We start from the raw sequence: 24424 nt of genomic DNA, 5'->3' as shown, positions 1-24424 counted from the left end.
AAGTGCAAATATTTTATAACTAGAAAATAACTTTTTGAAGTTTAAAACACATTTAATATTGAGACTGATTTTTTAAATATTCTTTTAAAGAAAACAATAAAAAATTATTATTATTACACGTTAGAGTCAATTGCCAAAATCCTTATTAAAAAAATATTTAAATAATTAATATTTCATATTAGGGTCGGTTATAGTAAATTTTTTGAAATTATTAAAAAATAAACAACAAAAAAAAAATATTATTTTAGAATTTAGTTTATTATACAATAAATTTTAATAAATGAACAAAAATAATTGTTTCATATCAGAATTAATTTGAGTATAATTCAAAAATATAAATAAGTTAATAAGTAATTATTGCTTCATATTAGTGTCAATTATAGTATGCTATAAATTACAATTTAATAAAGAAAGATGCAGAATTTTAAATAATCATAAACGCTACGTAAATGAAGATAATTATGACTCATTTAATCACTTTCATAAAACGAAAACATTATAAATTTTAAAGCTTGTTTCGGACTAATTACGCTTTAAAAGATATTTATTCATTAAACCCATACAAATTCGAACAATGCCATCTGTAGGTTCGGGTCAGAACTAAATCGAAAATTTTCCAGAAAAGTGATGGTTATGATGACGTAATTAATGATTATGTCTGGACAATGGAACCACACTGCGTTCTAATGAACATTAATGAGAATGTCGCATCATTAGCATTGTTGTTAACTCGCTTCCTCGACCTTAATTTGAACGTTTTGTCGTCGATTTTCGACTTAATGCAGCAATATTCGAGTACTTTCTTACTTATTTTTAATATATTACACGCTTTACTACTTACGTTTTAACGCATGGTTCTCTATTTTCTCCCGCGCTTCAAGCGTGTTATTGATTAATAAGTTTTAAAACTCGGTATACGCGACGTCTGTCTGGTTGTCTATTCAGAAATTTCTTTTTCCTAGTTAAGCTCGTAAACTACGGAACTGATTGCGATGAAATTTGCTGTAGGCGTTAATTAGCCAGCATTATTCATGATTCTTCTGAAATTTAAATAGGGCCTAGTTCTTACCATAATTTACACACGATGGCATTACAGATATTTATCATTTAATTATATAAATATAGAATGTTATGATATTATAATATAGTTTAATTAACATGTCACGCTTGAGCAATAACAAACTATTGATTAACGTAGAGGTTAGGTAGAGTATGGTCTCTATTCAAGAGTAGCCCATAAAGCATCATAAATAAATCTTTAAAAAAATTTTTTTATTGCTTTATGAAGATACGTTAAAGTATAACAACATACGGGAATTGGTGGGTTGGACTGTGAAAACAAAAGGAAAATCAGCAACCGCTAGACAATCTCTCATTCTTCCCTTTACACCGAAGATATAAATCATACTGCCTGCTTCAATCTCTGAGTCCATTTCTAAAATCACGACACAGAAACAGCAGAAATGCTAGTGACCTGACACACGACCTTATTAATGACACACAAGAGAATGGAAGGGGCAGTTTTTCTCTCCTTGTGCATTAGTTTCTCTGTAAGTCAGTGAAGAAATGCCAACCATTGTACTCATGACAGGGAAAAGCTTTCGATGTAGATACTTTAAATTAAAGAAAGTTAAAAAGTAAATAAATAAATAACAAAACAAATCTTGGCTTATATAAATTATGAATGTCACGCGTGATGAATGAATAACCATATTGCAACTTTCCTCATTGTTATCGCTAATATTGAGATTGATGTGCGTGGAAATTGGGCATCTTTCTGTTCTTGCGGTTTGGTTTGCGATGATGTAAATCAAGCTATATTTAATGTTTTAATTATCATGATTATGAGGTAAACCAGAGTACTGTATGTAGCCTCGACGATAGAATCCGCATTTACATCGCCGTATCGATCACGTAACGTTCATTTTGACTGTGTTCAATGAATTTTGTGTGATGAGTAATTAAGCATCTTTTGTGGCAGTATACTTGCATCTTCTTTTAAAAATTTTTGTGTCCTTGCACAGTTTTTCTTTCAATTTGGTTAGCATCCTCATGTAAAAATCTCAAACATTCTTCCTTGTCATTATTCTGCTTCTTGTTATGACACAAAACTTGAATTATTTCTGTACCACGCCAAATTTTCATTATTTTTTCCATTTATTAATCTGAATTTTTGTACTCCATTGGAATAGTTTTTTTTTTAGATTCTTTCCTAAATTCTCAAAAAAATTACTTTGATAGTTAACTTTCTTGCATCTCAACTTAATTGCTTCAGCTCTAATAATGTTTTATCATATTTATTTTATTTTAGTTTACTATAAATGTCCTCTATAGTTTTACCATACATTTTTAGAAAACTTTCAAGAAATTTCAAAATAAAACTCTTGAATCTTCTTTGCAAGTTACAAGTTCAGGACCAAGACTAGACATATACTTGTAACAGCCCTAAGCTGTAACAAATAACAGGCCCTTCTCAAAATAATAACACATGTAAAAATATGAGGCCCTAATCATAACGCGAGGCCCTAAGCTGCAGCTTGTTTAATTTATGTGCAAAACTGGCCCCGCATAGGATTAATATCACTATTGGCTTTGTATTGTAAAATACCAAAACAGTATAATAGAATTCTTTCAATCTCCTTAACAACAAGAAGAAAATCCAAGAAACTTTTATATTTCACAATAAAAATTCACTCAAATAATAAATTACAATAAAAATCTTTCCATAAAATATCTCGATTCCTTATCATTTATACATATAAAAAATAAGCTAAAATAATGCTCCATTCTTTAGTTCTAGATTAAGAATTCAAAATGGAGTCATACAGAAGTGGCAAATTTCAGAGATTAATTCATTGTTTTCTCGACAATATTCCAATATTTTTTTTTTTAAAAAAAAACGACAGAATAGTTTTTGTTCGAACGAGTTCAAAATGTCATAACCCGAAAATGTAACTCTGATAAATTTAAATGTTTTCCTTTTTTTTTTTGTAAAGAAAAATTGGCATGGTACCAGAAAAATTCACTTTAGAAGTTTTTGGCCCTCGACAACAGCATTTGATAGTCTGAGTATTATGGAAGTAAAATAATAGTAAATAAAAACAATTGAAAAATGCTCTGTCTATATTGTCGAGAGTACTTGATATCGAAATTCAATTAATCACCAAAACTTTTATTTTCGAGCCTATCGAACTGTGTAATCTTTCCAATATTTTATATTACTTTTCGGATAGAAAATATTTATTTTTTTGAATAATCGCTATTTTATTCTATTTTTTATATAATTTCTAAAAAAAAAATAATAATAGTAATCAACGTCATACGAGCATTAACCAATCGCATGCCGATGCTGGGTAAGTTGCCAAGGTCGTATATCTGTGACGTCGCACAAAACCTTTCTTTCTTTCTTTTTTTTAATTTATATTATTGATTTGCTTAAAAGCAAGGATTTAATTGGATTATCTAACGGGCAACAAAATTAGATAGTAAAATTATAAAATTATCCAATAAAATTAAGGATAATTTTTACTTTTCTGGTTGTTATGTGTAACAGAAGAAAAATGTGATAATCGGTCGAAAAATAACCTCAAAAAGAAGATTCTTACATTTTTGGACTCGGGGCACCTTGAAACGTCGTGAAATGAAAAAAAAATTGAAGTGTTTTTCTGTATGAATGGATGTTTGTGTTTGGGGATGATATTGTCACCTACTTAGAAACTTAATAATCCCTGTATTTTTTGTCCAAAATTTCCGAAATTTTGCAGGGAGGTTTGTATATTAAGGGAGTTTGATGCTATTAGATTTTACAAGTTAACGGTCGAGAGAGTGGGGAGAGGGTCATATATCATATCTCGAGTGGGGTAAGATTATTAAAATATTCTTACCAGTTAATTTATTCTTATGTGTGTATTTAAACATACTTAACGCATTTTAACATATTATGTATCATAAAATGAAAAATATTGGTTTATAATGGAATATTAACCCATTACTTTTGAATCGAAATAGAATTGATATATTGAGTTAAAATACAACATTAGTTCCTTTAAAGACTATGGTTTAAATATAGGAAGAATAGAAAATAAAGAATCGATAGTTTAATTCAAAGCATTGATATATTTTGATATATCAAACGCATAGACACACATACGTATACGCAAGTTGTCAACGTAAGTACACGCAAGTTTCATACAAGTTGTAGAATAGACGAAATATATAGCATAAAATTATTTATCCTATTGTTTTTCAGAGAATAAAATTTAATACAAATAAATATTTTAAAATTGACTTTGAAGGTTTTCAGAATCTCGCCAAATATGGTTAAGTTTTTTGAGGTGATGATTATTTATTTTCTAAATTGTCAGATTGGTCATTTATTATCCGACTCGTATGGTAGTCGATTAACTGTTTTTGTGTTTTCCTCAAAATCATTCATCACAAGAACACTTTCCAACATTTTTTTGTATATAAGATACAAACATAAAGTGATTTAAATCGAAGTAGCTATTGTAAACCTTCACAATATGCCAAAGTTCTTTGTTTTAATGAAATAAATGACCGATCAAGAAAGATTAATTAATTAAAGATAAATTAAGATATGTATAAGTTCAGAATTTAAAATTATAAAAGTTTCTCATGATAATTTTCTCAGTAATACATCTACTACGTGGATTAAGTAAGACCTCCCGGTTGCCTGGCTCAGAAAAAGAACCCCTCTACATAATTTTACGACATAATTGTAGCTATAGAATTATGATAGACAATTGCAACTGTAAATTTACTTTATTTTTTTTCTAATTTCGGTGCTACACGTCCCTAGTGGACACTGGTTCGATAATATTGAAGAAATTTTGAAATCAAATTTATCAGTAACAAGTGAGAAACAGTTTAGTGTATGTTTGTAGACTTCGCTTCGTCAAGGATAATTTATATCTTTTATATAATGATGATGGGCTTCTAGCGGAGACGAGGAATCAATCTGAAAGATGAATCTGTCTGGAAAGTGAATGTATGTCATTCTACACGCGGGAAATCGAGGCAGATAACAAGCTAAAAGAAACCCTTTAAAAGATAATAATAATATTATAAAAGTTTCTGGAAAAAAAAATCTTTTGTTCAACAGCAAATGTTGTTTTGTTTGTTATTTCTAAATAGAACTAGATAAACTTTTTTCTAAAACAGTAATAACAGGGATGGATCCGAAACGTGGATGATTTTAAAATGTCGAAACTTCTGATCCAAAAAATGAGAAATATACATCAATATTTCAAAACAAATTCCTATTTTTAAGTGTAGTTTTCTCTCCTTCTAAAGTATAACATAAAAATACAATTAAATATTATATTAGTAAAATGATTGTGAGAGTTGAAATGGGGAATGAGCCAGAGACATATGTGGACCCCACCCATCCTCGAAAGCTATAAACATTTATGAATAAAATCAATAAAGGAAAAAAACATTTCTTATCATTTATCAAAAGAAACTTTACAACACTCTCGCGTCATGTTTTTTACATAAGAAACTAAATTTTGAAAGTTCTTCTCTGTCCTGATATAGGAACAAATGACTCTACTAATTATTCTCGACTTGGATCTAGTTAGAGGAATTAACTTATTACATCCAATTCTTGTAAATTGCTACTATAAAAAGTGTTATGCTAATACAAATACTCTTTAACTTCGAGTGAAAATTAATTTATACTTTTAAAATATTAAAGTTTTATTCTAAAATACAAAGAAAATATTGCTTTATGTAAGCTTTAAACTGGGTTAATACCGGTTTGCGTATCGAATATATTCGTAAAAAAGCCTTTATTTTATCTTGTTATAAAGTTTGACCGAATATAACAAATGAAAGATATCAGGCAAATCTTAATACAGCCAAACCTGTAAACAACGGTCACTGACGGAAACGTAAAAAATGGCCGTTGTTCGAAGGTTATTTTGTATGCATTTGAAATGATTAGTTCCTTTTATAATTTTAATATTATAATCTTACCTACTTTACACTATTTCACCATTTTCTTGCATTAAATTCGTATGATTGATTCTGGTTTATATTCTTATTTCAGAAATTTATGCTTTAAAATTAGAAATTATATAAAATGTTCGATTATTTCTTTTAAAATTTACATCTAAACTTGTAAAATATTTTAATTAAAAATGTATTTTTTAACAGAAGTAAGCAAACATATAATATTAATGCGACTATTTAATATATAATATATATATACATATTGTATGTGTACGGTACATATGCAGTTTAAGTGAGTAGCAAGATTATTTGCAAGTTAGTATAATTATAAAAATAAAAAATTATAATTGATTTTTAAAGATTATTTTTATATGAAAATTTGTTTAAATATGTTTATTTTCTTTTTGTAATGTTTCATAATTAATTAATAATACGTTATTATTTTATTCAAATACATCTTTTTAATATAGATACATTTTATTGTTTGCCACTTTAAAAAATGTAAGAGATTTCTACAAATTACAAAATAAAATAAACTGTAATGGAAAAACATATATTTTATGAAAACAATTTTTAGTACGTCGGATGTAGCGTGCTTCTTCTTTACAACTTTGAAAGTTCTCTTAAATTCTTGTTTGATTCATTACATCCAGGAGCAGCACAGGTTTTCTCCGTGGTTTATCTACTGAATAATAAAAGAAATATATCAAACATTTCCGCATTTTATTATTCATATCACAATAAGATTAAAACATTTCTTAATGGTTCCGATATTGTTAAACTGAGCATGAATAGAGGCAGAGCGAATGAAACACGTTGTTTTTCAGTGACTTTTAAAGCAATGGCCTCTTTTAAAATGTATTATTACTAAACACAATAAATGCACTTTCCCTAAAATTGATATTATGGCTGAAGAACTGTTAAATATTAGGAAAAGAATCTTTTAAAATGCCTGTAGTGTATTTTTATGCTGTACAGATCAATGAGATCTGAAGAAATTTAATTAGTGTTGCCAATCTTCTGTCGCGGAAAACCCTTAAACAGACCTGAAATGCCTTCTAAATCTATAAGTTTCCCAAAATAGTTTTGTTCGGGTGCAATACATTTAAAAAATATATTACTCTTTTGACAATCCAGAGAAACACAAAATTTCATTTTAGGGCACAGATGACATGGGCACAAAAGAAACTGCCGTGAGTCATGTGACTTTTAGAACTCCTATTCGTTGCTGAAACTCCAATATGGGCAGACTGCATTTTTTCCCTTAACTATTTCTTCTAAACTTTATTCCGTCCTCCTGATTTCCCCTAAATTTAGAGGGAAATCAGGACAGAAGGACATAGTGATGGCAACTTAGGGGTTTCCTCCTAAATTTAGGGGGAAACCCCTAAGTCGCCATCACTATTTAACTCTGAAAGAAGCCAACTCCCGGCGCTCTGGTGGCATATTTAAAAACTACACGGATTTGAAAGCATTGGGACCTCGAATAACCTTGACGCGTAATATCCTACTGCTTGTAATTAATCTAACTCATTATGTATTGAAGGATATAAACTAAAATATTGAAAGATAATTTGAATAACTTGTAAACTTTTATAATACAACGAAACTCCAACAATGGCTACCTCTAAACAGCGGCCATTTTTCAAGATGTCTCTTTTTGAAACGCTTACAACAAAATAACCTCAATAGCGGCCATTTTTTTTGTTTTTATCGGTGGCCGTTATTTAGAGGTGTATTTAGATACATTTCATTAATATATAAAAATATAAATAATTACAATATAAAATAATTTAACAATCTTTCAAAATATCCCTCTTGAATTATTGAAAATGTTGGGAGTTGTTTATATATATAATTAACCAAAAAACAAAATTTATTTTGAATTAATCCATTAATTATATAATCGATTATCTAAACATTTTTCTTTACTTTACAATATTTTTAAATTAATAAAAATATATTTAAATAAATAAGTCAATTTTAAAAATTAATTAATTATAAATAACAATTTACAAAAACCTTTAAAAAACAAGTTAGAAAGGTTTTGTAAATCGTTATTTAAAATCATTTGTAAAACTATTTAAATTATCATTTATAAAATTATTTAAAATTTATCTTCCTTTCAAATTAAATAACAATCGCTCATATTTAATAATAAATCGATTTTAAGAAAATATTTTCTTAAAATAAATTTTTAAAAATTTCTATATTGTATTTAAATAATCAATTATAAAATGGTTTTAACTGGTTTTAAGCAAAGGTGGAACCGCTGACTAACCCCACTTCTCTCAGACTTACAGAGTATATAAATATAATACAGTGAAATCTTCAATGACGGCCATTTTTTCAGGAATATATATATATTTTTTAAGTAAAAATGCGTACAAAATAACCTCCCGTCAGTTATTGTTGTTTACAGGTTTAACTGTATATATTTATGCACTCAGAACCTGAGAGAAGTAAGATTTAGTCAGAGGTTCTACCCCTATTTAAAACCATTATAAATATAAGATTAAAATGAGTAAAACAAATAAAAAAAAAACACTTTTTCATCAATTATTACAGGTTTATTTAAGATTGCATGGAAGAAGGCAACGCGATACAAGGACGATCTGCCAAGGAGGGCTTCTCTACGGAAAACTAGGACCATTTAAGCCCCTTTTAAAATTAATTTATATCCTTACCTTTGATATTTAAAAAAAATGTAGAACTTTTTAAAGGTTCAGTTATTTTTATTAATACTAATACGTATGTCTGTCTGTTTGTCCTTCCTTAATTTCAAGAACGGAGTTAGATAGATAAAAGTAGAGACCAGATATGGAAAGCTTAGGGGCAAGAAACCCCGATTAACTGTATACAGACTTCCAGTGTTATTTCAATTCAAAACGTTTCCCCTGAAAGGAGTTAGATAAATGACTGGGACGACGCTATTGCTAACAGGAAAAGTATGATGTACAGGGGCAAGACATTACTAATTTGAGGTGGAGAGCATATATTTTAAACTAAATAATTTCTATTACAATACATCGATTTGTTGTATCGATCGATTAAAAATTAAATAGCTGAGAATCATTTTGAAAAAAGTGTAATCTGCTAACTTAAACGATAATTTTAAGTTTTATTAATTAGTTACATTATACGGTATATAAACGCCATTTTATTTTAAAATATTCACAAAATTTGATTTTCTTAATTATATTTACACACGTCACAATCATACATAAACGACTTTACTGATTTCTAGAACTTAATTGGGTTAAGGCATTACGAAAGTAATTTCGGATTTGTGACGTACAAAATCCGTAAAGGACAATGCCAATTGAAGAAGAGATCAAATCCACCTGTTAATAGAATTGTCTGGAAAGCGTCAGAACTATTGAAAACGAAAGTAAAAGGGGTGCAGAGTCGCTCGCATTGTCTTACTCTCCCCGTCGATATCGTGTGACTGTAATGTAATTCATCAAAGAGACGTCAGTACCACCCAAGTCGGTGTAAATTACCGGCAGGCAGCACTCGTGTCGACAACACTCTGCTGACTATGATAAACGACTTTCAATGGGTTCCTCTCCGCTCCAGGCTTCCAAAAACCTACAACAACTAATGCCTTATAAAGCAGTAACTGAGAGGATGCTCCGACTGTCAACCAGAATTTGTCTCTTGTATCTTGGTAAATTGAGTCTCGGTGATTCCAACATTTTGAATTTATCCACTTAGAAAACTTTTATAATTTGATAATTTGCGTGAGTAAGCTGTTGTGAAATTTCCAAAGAATTCCAAGCCATGGGACAGTTTGAAATACAAGCACCGTATATTACTTTAATTATAAAGGTATTAGCCTTTTACTTACGCCTTGTTATACAAGTAATTAGGTCCACTTATAAGACCAATAGTTTTTAATTAAAGGATCTCCTATCCTTTAATTAAAAATCTTGTAATTTAGCCTCTGATAAAAGACTTTAATTACTAAGTAACATTAAATTCAAGGGACTATACTTAGTGTCTATTCAAATCTACATGAGCATCGTCACAATGAAGTGAAATTCGAGTTGGGTTTAATACAGTCAACCCCCTATAACACTGTTGATAATTCCGTTTTATATGAATTCCATGTTGTACGAGTCACTTAGATTTTACAAATACGTGAGCCGTTCACAGCCTAGCACACGTATTTGTAAAATCTAAGTGACTCCGACAACATGGGAATTCATATAAAACAGAATTATCAACAGTGTTATAGGGGGGTCGACTGTACTTGTAATAGGAAAGAAAATAGTCATATATATATAAGGATTTTTTATTGATAAACTACTGCAGGAATATTAGTTCCAAAAGTGCTGTATTGCTGTATGGTCAGAGTAAACATTTTGGGAATGATATCAATTATATGACGTAACGACGTAATGTCACATTTCTGGAAAATGACGTAACATATTAGCCCTCTAACTAACGCACTACGCTTTTAAACACTCTCGCAAAACGACAATTGTACAAAATATACAGTCGGTGGCGCTATTTATGCCCCTGGCGAGATTTAGCCAAAACTATTTTCTTTTGCTTTTTCACTAAATCACGGATTGTATTCAAGACCTGCTGGAAGTTTTGCGGGGCCTCGGGAAAACTTTATTAGTGGTGCCTCAAAATAACTGTAAAAAAATAATTTTGTTATCAAATTATCTTATAAATTTAAATGTACGAGACCTCGGTTTGAGGCACGAAAAACTGACAACTGAGCAGGGTCTGATTATATTTTAGATCAGATTTCATAAACCATACAATATTTCACAACAATAGAAATTTTTAAAGATCCAATTTCTTAAACTTTTTAAATTTACATTTTCTTAAAGTGAAATTAAAATGGAGGAATCAAGAAATTAATGGTCACTAAGCTATTTTTTTTTTTAATTAAATCAACCATTTATTATAAATTCCAATTTTTGATATTGGGCAGGAGCAGTTTTTATTATCTAATTTAAACAGCTGGATTTTATTTTTTATGTGTGTTTTTTTGCGGTTTTTATTCCTTTCCTGTGTTATAGACCACAATTTTTCAAGTAATCTCGAGATGTTAGAAATTGTTTGGACCATTTCGAGTGTTGATTTGATTTCCTCCATCGAGTTACCCAACAAGAAGTTGGAAACGGTCCAAAACTCCTTCTCAATAAACAAAGTAAAACCGATTTGAGTTTTTATTTTATTGTTATCGAATATAACAATTATGGGAATATTTTTAAAGAAAAAAAAGTTTTTATGGATTTGCATAATAAATGTTCATTTAATCAAGAAGGCAGATCCGTTCCATGAATAAAAAATCTATTAAACTCAGAAAAAAAAATGGCACGTAAAAAGCATGATTTATGAATATTCATATATCCTTTCGTTTGAATTATAAAAATGTAAAATTTATATTTATGGGGTTCTTTGTTTTTGTGTCCAGTTATTTTACATGCGTGGCATATTTCTTACTATCAATATATTTAAAAATATGCACCCAGATTCTACTATCGATGATAAATATCAGAAAAGAAAGAGAGTCTGAGATTCGAAACTGAGCAATTTGGGACCAAATTAATCAGCTATGAGTGATTTATTAAGTCGAGCCTCCGCCCAAAATAATATAGATAAAGATATTTTATTTACTTATACTATCAGAGCATGTTACAGTGAATATTCTTCATTTCGAAGTAATATACTGTATATTGTTTGTAATGTTTGGAGAAATGTATTAATATTTCTATAGTTAATAGAAGAATGTTTATGATGTTAATGTTATACACAAAACATACAACATACACACATGTAAAGAGCTTAGTATATTGTTTACATTGTCAGGAAATTTGGAAAAGGTATTTTCTACAATTGTTTTTCAATGGCGATTCAAAACTCCTACATAACTTGTTGGGTATATTAACTATTAACATATAAATTGTTTGCTTTCTTCTGATCTTCGAGATCATGCATTTATCGTCCGATATCAATTTAATTTGTTTTATAACGTAAATATGTTTAAATGAGCCTCACGAACAGGCTGGGCACGTGAAGTTTTCCGGAGTTTCTTCACGTGTCTAACACCTAAATAGGGGTTAGTTTTCCACAGAAAGTCTTCCTGGGAGGCACTCCCCTTTGGCAGATCGCCCACGTTTTGCGTTTCGTATCCTAACAAACCAAACCTATTTAGAAAAATAATATTAAAAACTTATTCTTCTGCAGCAAAATAAGAATTTCTAATAGTAAATTTGTGGACATTTTCACCAATTAACTAATACTTTTTAAAATTATGTTGTCAATCCAATTTATAATAAGGTAGGAGAGCCAATTAGGCTAAGGCCTACCAAGTTTAGGCTATTCTTTTGACTATGAATTAAATTAGAAATGGTCAAAATAACAGTCCAAACTTAGTGGGCCATAATGAGCTTTCCTACCTTATATAAAAATATTAGCAATCTACGTGCAATTAATCATTTAAACTAAATAATTATAAAACAATTTTAAATTTTTAATGAATTTTATTTAGAAAATCCCAAGTAATCAAGGCAAGCAATTAAAATGTTTAAAACATTTTCAGATAATTCTATATCCGGCTTATAAAAGTGACATCAACGTCACACTACTGAAGCTTTAATGCAAGAAACTGACAAGACAATTACTACTTCAGCGCCATCTATTGTAGAAAACTTGCGTATTTAAAAGCAATATGGACGCCATTCAAAACGCAGATTGAACTTTCCTCGTATGTAAGGTGGCTTTTTAAAGGTAATTGGCAATTTTAATCAAATTAAACCCACTTATTTTATCCTTTTGTACATTTAGAAAGTTCTTGAAAATATTTTCAAGAATTTAGTAGAATTAATACGCTTTACAATTGTGTGACTTGCAATTTGTACGCTCGTCTTTATATTTAATTTAAAATGACTTAATTGCTAATGAAATTTATCCAGAAAGCATTTTAATTATAATTATAATATTAAAAATTCTCTTTGTCAGGTTGTGCACATTGCATCATCTATCGAAAGCTGAAAGCGCCACCTGCTGAATGCGCCGAAACAACAAACAAAACGCGCCATTGTTAATTAATTAAATATTAAAAATAAAATTTAATTGTTTTTACAGAATGACACATTTATTATTATTTAATTTTACTAATAAATTAATAGAAAAAAAATACGATGCATTTTATTACGATGCATAAAATTAATTTTAAAACGATTCAAATTTCCATATTATGGAAATTTGAACTTTTAAATGTGGAAATATGGAAAATAATTATTTTAAATAATATTAAATACAGTTTAAATGAGGGGAAACTTCACACTGTTTTATATCAGCTGCTACCTGATGACAGGTGTTAAAAAACTCCATGTGACAGATGGTGGAATGCAGGAACACATGCTAAGTACTGTACTGTACTTCCATCAGCCATACAATATTCATTAAGAGCTGGCAGATTATGCAAGTAAGTGTATATATATTTCATTTATAGACATTTTTTTCTGATAAATTATAATATGCATCCGGTAAAGCTTGCTTGTCTTTTGCTTAGGCTAGCAAGACGATGGGATGCTACATTAATTAAAGATTTTTAAGCTTTATTAAATATAATAAAGCATTAAATCTTTACACATTCTAGAATTTAGCATAAACTAATAGAATTTGTTAAATTTGGTTAATGTTTTTAGATAGAGAAATTCTTAATGTTCATATATATTAAATTTAGCTAATGGTTCCTGTCTGGAAGAAAGTAAAATTTCATCAGTCAATCATACATATAGTTTTTTTTTTCTTATAAGAATGAAACAAGGAAACATGACACTATTGATCTAAGAAAAATGTCAACCTGAGTTTGATATACTTCATTGCTGATGGAGATGGATTGCCAGAATATTCTCAGAGATGGGAGGGGAAAAAAGAAAATGCACATTGAAAAGCTTAGTGATTAATACACCCAATTCAATTTCCTTTTCCAAAATTGCCATCATATTGGCTTGACAGTGAGTGTTATCAATTTAAATCAAAGTGGAGTGTTTTTTTTTTTTTTTTTTGTTCCTCCTTCAAAACTCTGGGAGACAGAGGTGACATGATTAAGAGGAAGGAAAACAAAAATATATTATTGGAGGATAACAGTTGGTGTGCCAAGCTTTAAGACTAATTTAAAATGATCTCGGTCCCTTTGGGCTCTTTATTTCTGTATTTAGTCTGTTATGACGGAAGAATGAACGCGTCGTCCCACGGAAAAACATTTGCGAAAGGACGACGCATATTGATTTATTGTCCTGCAAATAGTTGCCGATCCGTTTATTTCCGACATGTTGAATTTGTCCTTATCTATCATCTGTATCAATTTAATAAATTGTCTATCCATTTTATGTTATTGCTTTTAGATTAATTGCTACATTAACAAATATTTATTCAATCCATTAAAAAAAAATTATTTTATTACTTAAAAATATGTATAATTATTCATATATTGTTTGCCAAAGTTAATTAAATACATTCCATTGCATACTTAATAATAGTTGAAGTGTTTGGTATTATTTACTCAACATATTGATTATATTTCTAATATAGAATCATATGCCATCATGACAATGTTTTAAAATTATGCTCTTCTTTTATAGTTCGATGATATCACAGCATATATGATATACTACAAGTTAATATTCTTAGTGTAAATCCTTCATGTCAGTCGACACAAAGCCTATCGGAGGAATATTTACTGTAATTTCTCATTGGTAAGTGCAGAGAAATTCTTATTACTCAATACTAATATAAGATCATTTATATTTTTAATAAATTTATTTCAGAATGTTGTCATCAAGCGAACCTAACACACTGTTGGTATCTGGCAATATATCTGATGTTAAGAAGGTATTGGATAGTTTGACCATTAAGAACAAGGTTTATAATAAAATTTGAACACTGTTTCTAAAAGGGTTTATATAATAGCAGAAATATTTTGTTTTAAACTTGAAATGCTCAATTTTAGTCATGCTAGAAAATTTTTAATTTGAAAAAAAATTCATGACAGATGAGATTGAAAAACTAGTCAAATTAAGCCACTGCTGAGGAATTTTGTGCAAAAGTTAGCAAACGATTTACCTTCACTAATTAGCTCAATTTCTAAGTTTGCAGATATGCTTTGAGGTTAAGTGTAATAGACACACAACAAAGCCTTTAAAGGGTTTTTATAGCATTAGTTATAATCAGATATTGTTTCCTATAGCTTTATTTAAAAAACATCTATAATGCCCATTAGAATTTAAATAAAAGTTGATGTGAACAAATCTACATGGAAAGCTTTTTCTTGTTTGAGTGTGTGTGATCCAAGATACCACAATAGAATAAAATATGTTTTATTTTTTATTTTTTTGCATTATTAATAAGATACACTAAGTATTTCAGTAGGGGGTAAATAATGAAATACACTTTAATGTCATCACTTAAGCATAGAGCTCTAGTTAAGATAGCTACCACATTGTGGAATCAAGATGATATTAGGGCTTTAATGGCAAAATTCTATTTTCCATTGTTTGGTAGTGAAAGAAGAGAAAAATGGCAGGAGATAGAAGACAAAGTAATAGAAAAAGTATCACAGCTTCCATAACCTGGACCTTTAAAAGAGAAAATATTAAATTAAATTAACACTCATAAACCTTAAAGTCCAGTAGTAAATATTTAATAGAAAACAAATGCTTTTGACTGTACTTTCGATCTTTTTCAGGTTTAAAAAACCAGTGGGATTTGAACACGTGAATGCGTAGAACAAAACTGAAAGTACGGTTGAAAGTGTTTGTTTTCTATTAAATATTTACTACTGGACTTTTAAGGTTTGAGTGTTAATTTATATATGTTCCAGCATGCATGTAAGAAAGTTGTTTTAACTTGAGAAAATATGGGGTTTATTAAGCCAATAGTCTTACAAATATTAAAATGGATGGAATATCATGATGAAAATCCCTATCTTTGTATAATCTACCAAATAATTTCTGCTGGACACTGCAAGGGACAGTAGGTAAAAAGAAAACAACAAGGGTGTTAATTAAAAATGAGAGTTTAGATATTACCAGATGCTATAGACTGGCATGTATTTACTGCTTAGATGATGATATTCTGAAACTATGGAACAAAATACCTGAAAATCACAGAAAATCTTTTTGTAGCAAAGACCCAAGAAAGGTTAGGCAGCAGGAACTAGTGGTTCTTTGGACATATGATACAAAGGGAGAAGTAGCTAATAAGGATAATATGCTTGAAAGAAGATGGCAAAGTAAGTGTTCTCCTTATCAATGTGCATTTGAATATGCAGCAGTTGGTGGTAATAAAGTGGCAATTGAATATTTTTTGCAAAAACTAACCTCTAGGGAAAGAGAAGAATCCTTGGTAAGATCTGCAGGATATGTGACAAATAGACATTGTGACTGCTTGCAACCATACCGATCTTCCTAAAGAACACTATGCTGATGTTTTTTCTCACAAATGGACGAAGAGCAACAAATAGAGGTATTTAAAAGCAATCCTCTTAAAGTACTGAAGTGTTTTTTGGATTGGCCATGGCAAAGTCTCTTTATGGAAACAGCAAACCATATGTTGAGTTTTCTTTCTGAAGAGGATTGTCATTATTTTTTGAGCAAAATGGCCGATAAGGTGATAGAGGAAAACAAAGATTTGATTATCAAAAGCTTTTTGGGGAATTTTGGCAGCAAAGTCCTAATGCTCATAAAAGATATGCTATAGATGAATGTGCTAGTGGGTCTATATTATCAAAACTATTTAAGATTAAAGATAAGAAAAATATCTCATTAGTTTTGAAAGATGCAATTCTTGCAGAAAAAAGAAAATCATTTTTATCATGAAGGTAAGGATATCTGTGAAAGTTTAATTTATAGCAATAAACAGGATTCACTAAAATTCTTTGTTCAAGAGTATATAACATCCAAAGACATAATGATTAAGTTCAAAGAAGAGTTCAAGAAACTTATCATATGGCATTGTTCAGAAGAAAAACTAAAGAGAGAAAAAGATATGTGGAATAAGTTTTTTCAGTTACTAGACTATCTTGCTCAAGAAAATAATAAAAAGAGAAGTATGAAGGAAGGTGAAAGTAGTTCAGCTAAAAGACTTTGTAGTTTAGAATTTAATTAATTAATTTAAAGAAGTAGCACATAGTATGATAAAATAGATAAAAAAATGCCAAAAGCAACAGTTAAAACAAAACACATTGAACATAAACCTGAGTTAATGGAATTATTACTCACTGAACCAGTTAATCCAAATAACAATAAAGGTAATCCAGTTCTTCCAATGAACAGAGAGAATCCTATAGGGTTTGCTGAAAAATTCAGTTCATTGCTTTATGAAACTCCAAATGTTGATTTCAACATCTAAAAAAGAGTTTTTTATTCATGGCTTATTGTGTTTAGTTTTAATGCTTCCTGATAGCCGACTGATTGAAAAACATGGCAACGATAAGCTATGTTTTTCTTTTGAAAAGGATGGAAAAAACATATAGCCCTTAGAGTTTTCATAAATGATGAAATTACAGGCAGTGGAAATCCAGGAGATAAATATCATTATAGTGATGATGAACTTAAAGAAATAGCAGAGAAGTTAGGTGTCTCTAGTATAGATAACATAAACGTAGATGAACATGTGTTTCATATTCATACTGAAGGAGACCCAGGCAATAAACCATTTAGATTATATAGAGGGTAGACAGATGAAGTAAAAGAAAGATTTAAAGCAGCAGCAGCATCTCAATTTCAAATTACTAATGGGTTTAAAGAGGTCAGTGTTCAGTCTACAAATCTTGATGATTATTTTAAAAAGCTTTTTGATGGAGATATAAAGGAAGTAATCGTAGTACAGAAAAAATTTTTTAAAGAATTTGCTAGTATATATCAAGATAATCATGAAAAATTCTAAGAAACTCAGAAGCAGCATATCATGGATTCTACTACGGTGCTTTAGCATTAAATTTTAAATACCATTATGGTCTTAACTCTTATATTGAGCATGCTGCAGGTAACGGATGTGCAGGTCTAATATTTATGTCTCACACAAAAGATGCAAATGGTAGAATGAATCCTAAACCTATTCAGGTAGTTGTTCAGTTTAAAGGAGAAGGTCATACTGCTGATGAAGCTATAGCACAGATCAAGAACAAAGACTACTTGTATAATCTAAGCAATAGAACTAAAGCAGATGTCACAGCAGGGGTAGCTAAAGATGGGAGATTAAAAGTGGAAAAAAGTGATGTTTTCCAATCACAGAGTTTTATAAGTCAAATATTGAAGGAATCGGGGAGGTTCAATCAACATCATATAGACAGAATTAAGAATATCTTAAAAAGTGAATTGAAGAATTTGTATCATTCAATTCAGAGCCATGAGTACCATTATTTGAGTAAATTAGTACTTGGGCAGATTTTGGCTACAAACTATGGTGGCTTAGATAAACATATTTTTGCTTATGCAAATCAAGATGAAAACATAGGAAGAAAAGCTACAACATTTGTGCTGTTTAGTCAAGATGAAGGTACAGCTGTAATACTAAATATTATAGAATAAAGTGGTGAACAAAGAGAAGTTAGGGGACAAAAGGAATTTGAAAGTAATAGAATTCTTCCAATTGATGGACTGGAAATTTATTCTGCAGTTAAAATCAATGTAACAATAAGCACAGGAGTACAGCATAAACCAGATGGGTTTGAAATAGAAGGGAGAAAAGATATATCTATATTCTGATAATAAGATTTATTTAAGAGAGGTCTTTGATAATAATAATAATAAGTTTCAAGGTCAATTTCAAGAGATGGGAAACGTTGAAGTTTATATTAGTGGCAGTCAAATCAAAACAAGACAGACTATATAACAAGTGTGGCACGGAAGTTGGTAATGCAGGTAGGTATGTATATAGAAGTGCCCTCTATTGTGAATCAGGAAGGAACATCGTGAATGTTCACCGATGTGCCATTTGTCTGTTAGACGTGCTCAAAGTGAGGTTGACGAGTTGTTTGTGCGTCCAACATCACTATGGTCTGCTGCTTGTTGACTTTCTGGAGCATGGCGCCACAAATAACGCATAGCGGTACATAGAAACTTTGCAAAAATTGAAGCGTGCCATCAAATCCAAACACCCAGGAATGTTGACAGATAGCATCATTCTGTTGCAGGATAATGCCCACCCACATTTTACCAAGGTTTTGACTACACTGCAGAAGTTTCACTGGGAACTTCTGCAGCATAGTCCATACACATCCTCATACAGTCCTGATTTCTCCCTATGCAATTTCCATATTTTTGGAGCCCCAAAGAAAGACAACCACAATCATTTTTCTATGAAGGCATTGACTGTCTTGTCTCACAGTGGGATAAATGTATTAAAAGTTATGGCAATTACTTTTGAAATAATAAACAGTTTACTTACTTTTTTCTCATCTGTCTCATTTTCATTTTACTGCCCCTAATAGTTAAAGGCTTACAGGAAAGTAGTGCCATAGGAAGAACAAGGGATGATAAAAAAAGAAGTCATGAGAAACTAAGAAAGTCATTGCATCCTTTAGTGGAAGCCTTATTTCCTTTTAAGGGATTAATCAAAAAAGTAGAAGACTTTCAGGCAACAATACAAGGTTTGTTTATAAATGGAAAAACCGAAGATGGTAAAGAGATTAGAGTGCACACAGAGTCTAATCTATCTCCACAAGGAAGTGATGGCTCTCTCATAATGATCCAGTTATTGACAATGACAATGGTAGCAAAGAGGTGAAATGGTTGCTTTCCTTTATGAATTACTGATAAATTCTATTATATAACCATTTTAACAAATATTCTTATTATTTAAATTACCAATTATAAGAGAAAATATCCTTTTTTAAGTACCTACTTATTTACAATTCAATGGAATTTTGTTTGGACTAAAATGGTGGAAATAAAGCCAAGTGTTTATTTATAACTCAAATGTGAGTTTGAAGTCCAATATATTCGCAAAACATGGTTTTGAAAACAACATGGAATTTTGTTTAGCAAGCAATCCCTAAACAACAAAATATATCATTGTTTATGGAAAACAATTCTTTAATTATAAAAATACTGTTTATTACATGTTTTCCTAGCTTTTAAGTTTAATAATTAAATGATAAGGCTGATTATCAAGCCTCCAGATATATATGTTGTATAAAATCTTCCCATTCTGCAGACACTAAGAGCATATTTTTTCATGCCCCAGTACAGACAGCTGGATGATATGAAACCAGACATCCATGTTAGCTCAGTGGTATCCAAACCCATAATTGACATATACTTATAATTGAAATAGGCCTACTTTTAATATATAGGGAACTAGCTTACCCGTCACGCATTGCTGCAATCTCAGAAGAAAGGAAATTCAAGCAAACTTGTTATGATAAAATTCAATTTACATTTTATCATTTTTATTGAAACTTATTATTATTATTCATTTTCATCGGAAAAACATTTCAAAGTGTCGTTTCAATTCTATTTATTTATTGGAGTGCTTGTGGATACACGATATTTTTTGTTTTTCCGTTTGGTGCATACACGAATAAATCAGAAGGTTTTCCGACATGCAAGCAGGCCACATACAGTTGTACATGTGAGAAGCACAGATTCTTTAAATTTAGTCCACATACTTGCAGAGATTGTTAGAAGTGCGATATTCCCCATTTTTATATATATTTTTTAATCTCTTATAATTTTGATTATTTAATTGTTCCTTCCTCTCTTCCTTGGCATGTGAAATTTCTGATAGTTGGACAATAAACTGTTTTATTGTAATTTGTCTTTTTAAATTATTTTGAATTGATATTAAAATTTGGAAAAGGGGGATTCCTAGATCGGTAAAATATGTGAATTTCCTTCGACAACTTTGGTTGTTGTTCGGGATATAGTTAAGGTTTTAACAAAGTTTGAGCGAATACATAATTAGCAAAAAAAGTTGAAATAAAGTGATTAAACAAAAATTATTACAAATATTGTAAATAACAAATGCATATATAGAGATATTTTTTGGAGGGGGGAAATGGTCTTCACAATTTGAAATTGATCGAACACACTGTAAAATGCTCATATACACGCGTGCCATCTATCATAGGATAAATGTACTATGCCAGAAACCTTCACGGGAGTATATTAAACAACTTCCCAAAGTTTCACGGCAATCAGATAAACGGTGTGGTAATGCATAAAGGGCACACACACACACACACATTCATTTTTATATATGTATAGATGTACCGTACAAAATAGTACTTTTGCTAACTTTTGTAAACTAACCCTATATTTTTATAATTAAGAGGAATATGTTTATTAAAGCAATCAATAACTAACTAACAATCACAATCAAAAGTATTGCATGCTAATATAAATTTTTTCTTCACTGCTAAACACCATAAAAGATTTAAAACAAAATTTTAAAACTTTTGTTCTAATTGACATTCAAAATGTTAAACCTGAGGAAGGCTATTCAAAATAGCTGAAAACAGTTACTTTTTCTAGCAAGTTTTAATAAAATGAAGAAAAATGTTATTATTATCTAGAAGTTCTAACTTACAGCACATACAAATGTAAATATTCATATTACAATTCTGTGTAGTTATGAAAGATATATTTAACAGAATATTATTAAATTATAACACACTAATGACCAAAAGATTGAATTTTTAAAGTTTTAGTGTTATGTAGTTTAAAAATAGTTTTGTTAATTACATTTTATTTATATTTGCTGCAAAGAAAGGGAAAGTTTAATGACAAAAGAACTTTTAAAATTTTAACAATGACATTCAATGGCAGACATTTGTCTTAAAACAATAAAGCATTATTGTTTTAAGACAAGACATGACAGATAGAATCATTAAATATTTTCATATTGTACATGATTAAACTCAAGAAATTTATGGTCAAATTATAAATTTCTACATGGTGTACTGCCTTAAATTTCACAATCACTTTTTAGTATAGCAGGAATTTCCTTGCTTAATCAAAAGATTAAGCAAGGAAATTCCTGCTATACTAAAAAGTGATTTTTAGTGAATCTGTCATTGGCATTTCCTTGCTTAATCAAAGGATTAAGCAAGGAAATGCCAATGACAGATTCTACAGCACTGAGCAACTATTAACTAACTTAGAACATGGATATAATTGAAGAAATTAAATTTTTTTAAAGATTATATACAGTTATTCCCCATATAACATGGTACTTAGGTTCCATAAAAGTGCCTTGTTATGCAAATCTGTGCTATATGAATCAAAGGATTAATACAAAACATAGAATTAGGTTACAAAAGTTAGCAAAAAGTATATTTTTGCTAACTTTTCTCTTTTTGTAATTAAGAGAAATGTTTATTAAAGCAATCAATAATTAACTAACAATTGCAATCAAAAGTATTGCACATTAATATAAATTTTTTCTTCATTGCTAAACATCGTTAAATGAGGACATTTTCTTTTCGGCAAAATATCATTGTCATCTGAACTTTCCTATTGACTTTAAGCCAAAGTATTGCAACATCTTTATTTTTCTCTACATATTTTCATTTGTTTGTATTTGCCTAAGAGATCTTTAAAAATTTAATCTATAAAAACAAAGCACGGTGAGTCTTTTGAGTTCATTTAGATCAGTATAACCAATGACAGTGATACCTGGTTTATAGGAAAGCTAGAATAAGCAGCTAGCATAAGGAAGAAAAAATTGTACAATCGGTTCTCATTACTGAAAGAAAACTGGGTGAAAGGGCACAAAACAATACTGAAAATTTCAATATTCTAAAATCCATATGCAAATATGAGACAACACTCATGCTTGCTTAATATAAAAAGTATCAAATTACAGGGTCTGCACTTAAAAACTTTGTGTTTTCAAACTATTAGAGTGAAACCATGTTGTACAAGGGATACCTATCATATTTCCTGCCTTGAGATAGATTTGATAGAACAGTTTGTTATATTTCAAATTTTTCTGTTTATTATCAAATCTTTTTTGAAGCATTTTATATGTATAAGATTTAATGATTCAAATCCGATTTTATTATGCATTAAATTACAGTCATTGCTTGCCAGCTTGGGATCCGTAATATTGTATGGAACATGTTCTATGCTCATGGTCTTCATCAACAAGATCATTTTCACAAGTTACATGTTTAAATTTCCTTTTTTTATTATGGCTTGTCAAATGATTACTACTGTCATCTTGTTAGAACTTTGTTCTTTCTTGAAATGCATCAAATTGAATCCTTACAATATTAAGAAAGGTTTGTACTTTTATTTTAAGTTTGTTTTTAGAAACTTTTGTTTATTTCTTTCTTTCAGGATTTAGTTTTGTCTTGCCATCTATTTTCTATGCCCTTCATTCTGTGCTATCCTTGAATGCACTAGGAGGCATGAATATACCAATGTATGGAGCAATTAAGAGATGTACACCCTTCATTACTCTCTCTATTTATATTACATAAAAAGTGGCCTTCATATAAAATATTCTTATCCATTGGACTGATTACTCTAGGATGCATCACTGCTGGTAAGATTTTCTGCAAAAGAAATTATAAATGAGAGTGTTTTGAGTCCTTGTTCATTTCAGGATTAGGAGATTTGACATTTGACACATGGGCATATTTTTATGGTGTGTTAAGTGTTATTGCACAAGGAGTTTATCTTATCCTGGTACAACATAGTGCCGAGAAGAATATGTCTACTTTAGATATTCTCCAGTTGAACAGTTATAATACATTACCTATTTTCATATTACTAGGCCTTATGACTGAAGAATTTACTAAGGTCTTACTTTTTCAGAAAATCTCAGGTAGAGTATACTTTAAAATATTATACAGTTCTTTTCTTTTTGAAAATTTTAGTTTTTTTTTCAGATGTTAGCTTTCTGTTGTGTTTAACTGCAGAAATAGGCATTGGATTTATTCTCAATTACTCTTTATTTCTGTGTACGACTCTGAATTCTGCATTGACTACAAGTCTAGTTGGGATAATTAAAAGCATGTTCCAGACTTTGATTGGCTTTATGACATTTGGTGGTGTCAAATTTCATTATTTGAATGTCATTGGACTTTCCTTGAATATAGTTGGTGGATTTGTTTATACGTATGAGAAATATAAAGAAAAACTTATGATGATAAAGCATGCTGAAGAAAATGTAACTCCAAAAATATGTTGCTGAATAAAACAAATTTTTGAATATAAAATGGGTTGTCTGTCTGCATTATAAATTAATGTATTGAATTTTCTCCTATATTCCATAGTAACTTTTATTTACATAAATAATATGTTTCATACAAAACACTCACTATTAATTTTCAATCAAAATTTAAAATGGTATCTATAAACAAATCTGTAGAAAAAATTTTTCTACATTTATTCGTTCAAGATTTATAAAATCTTTGTTATGGACTAGCATGTAATTATAACACAGTTAAATTCCAATATTTACAAAA

The 24424-nt window shown here is 29.7% G+C and overlaps 1 protein-coding gene across 1 annotated transcript; it reads left to right on the top strand.

The window, feature by feature from the left end:
- Window positions 1–9525: 9525 nt before the first annotated feature.
- LOC111622746 (UDP-galactose/UDP-glucose transporter 7-like) lies at window positions 9526–24404 on the top strand. The gene is given in 10 exon segments (XM_023365166.1): window positions 9526–9804; window positions 12539–12726; window positions 12958–13426; window positions 14589–14702; window positions 14775–14838; window positions 23029–23233; window positions 23292–23412; window positions 23414–23499; window positions 23560–23781; window positions 23846–24404. Coding segments are annotated over 6 exon segments (1002 nt in total). The 5' UTR covers window positions 9526–9804; window positions 12539–12726; window positions 12958–13426; window positions 14589–14702; window position 14775; the 3' UTR covers window positions 24151–24404.
- The last annotated feature ends 20 nt before the right edge of the window (window positions 24405–24424 follow it).

Source organism: Centruroides sculpturatus, unplaced genomic scaffold, assembly GCF_000671375.1.
Source record: "Centruroides sculpturatus isolate CEXI.00-Female unplaced genomic scaffold, Cexi_2.0 scaffold309, whole genome shotgun sequence".
Lineage (NCBI taxonomy): Eukaryota > Metazoa > Arthropoda > Arachnida > Scorpiones > Buthidae > Centruroides > Centruroides sculpturatus.
The sequence above is the reverse complement of the archived record's forward strand: the minus strand, read 5'-3'. Positions and strand labels throughout refer to the sequence as shown.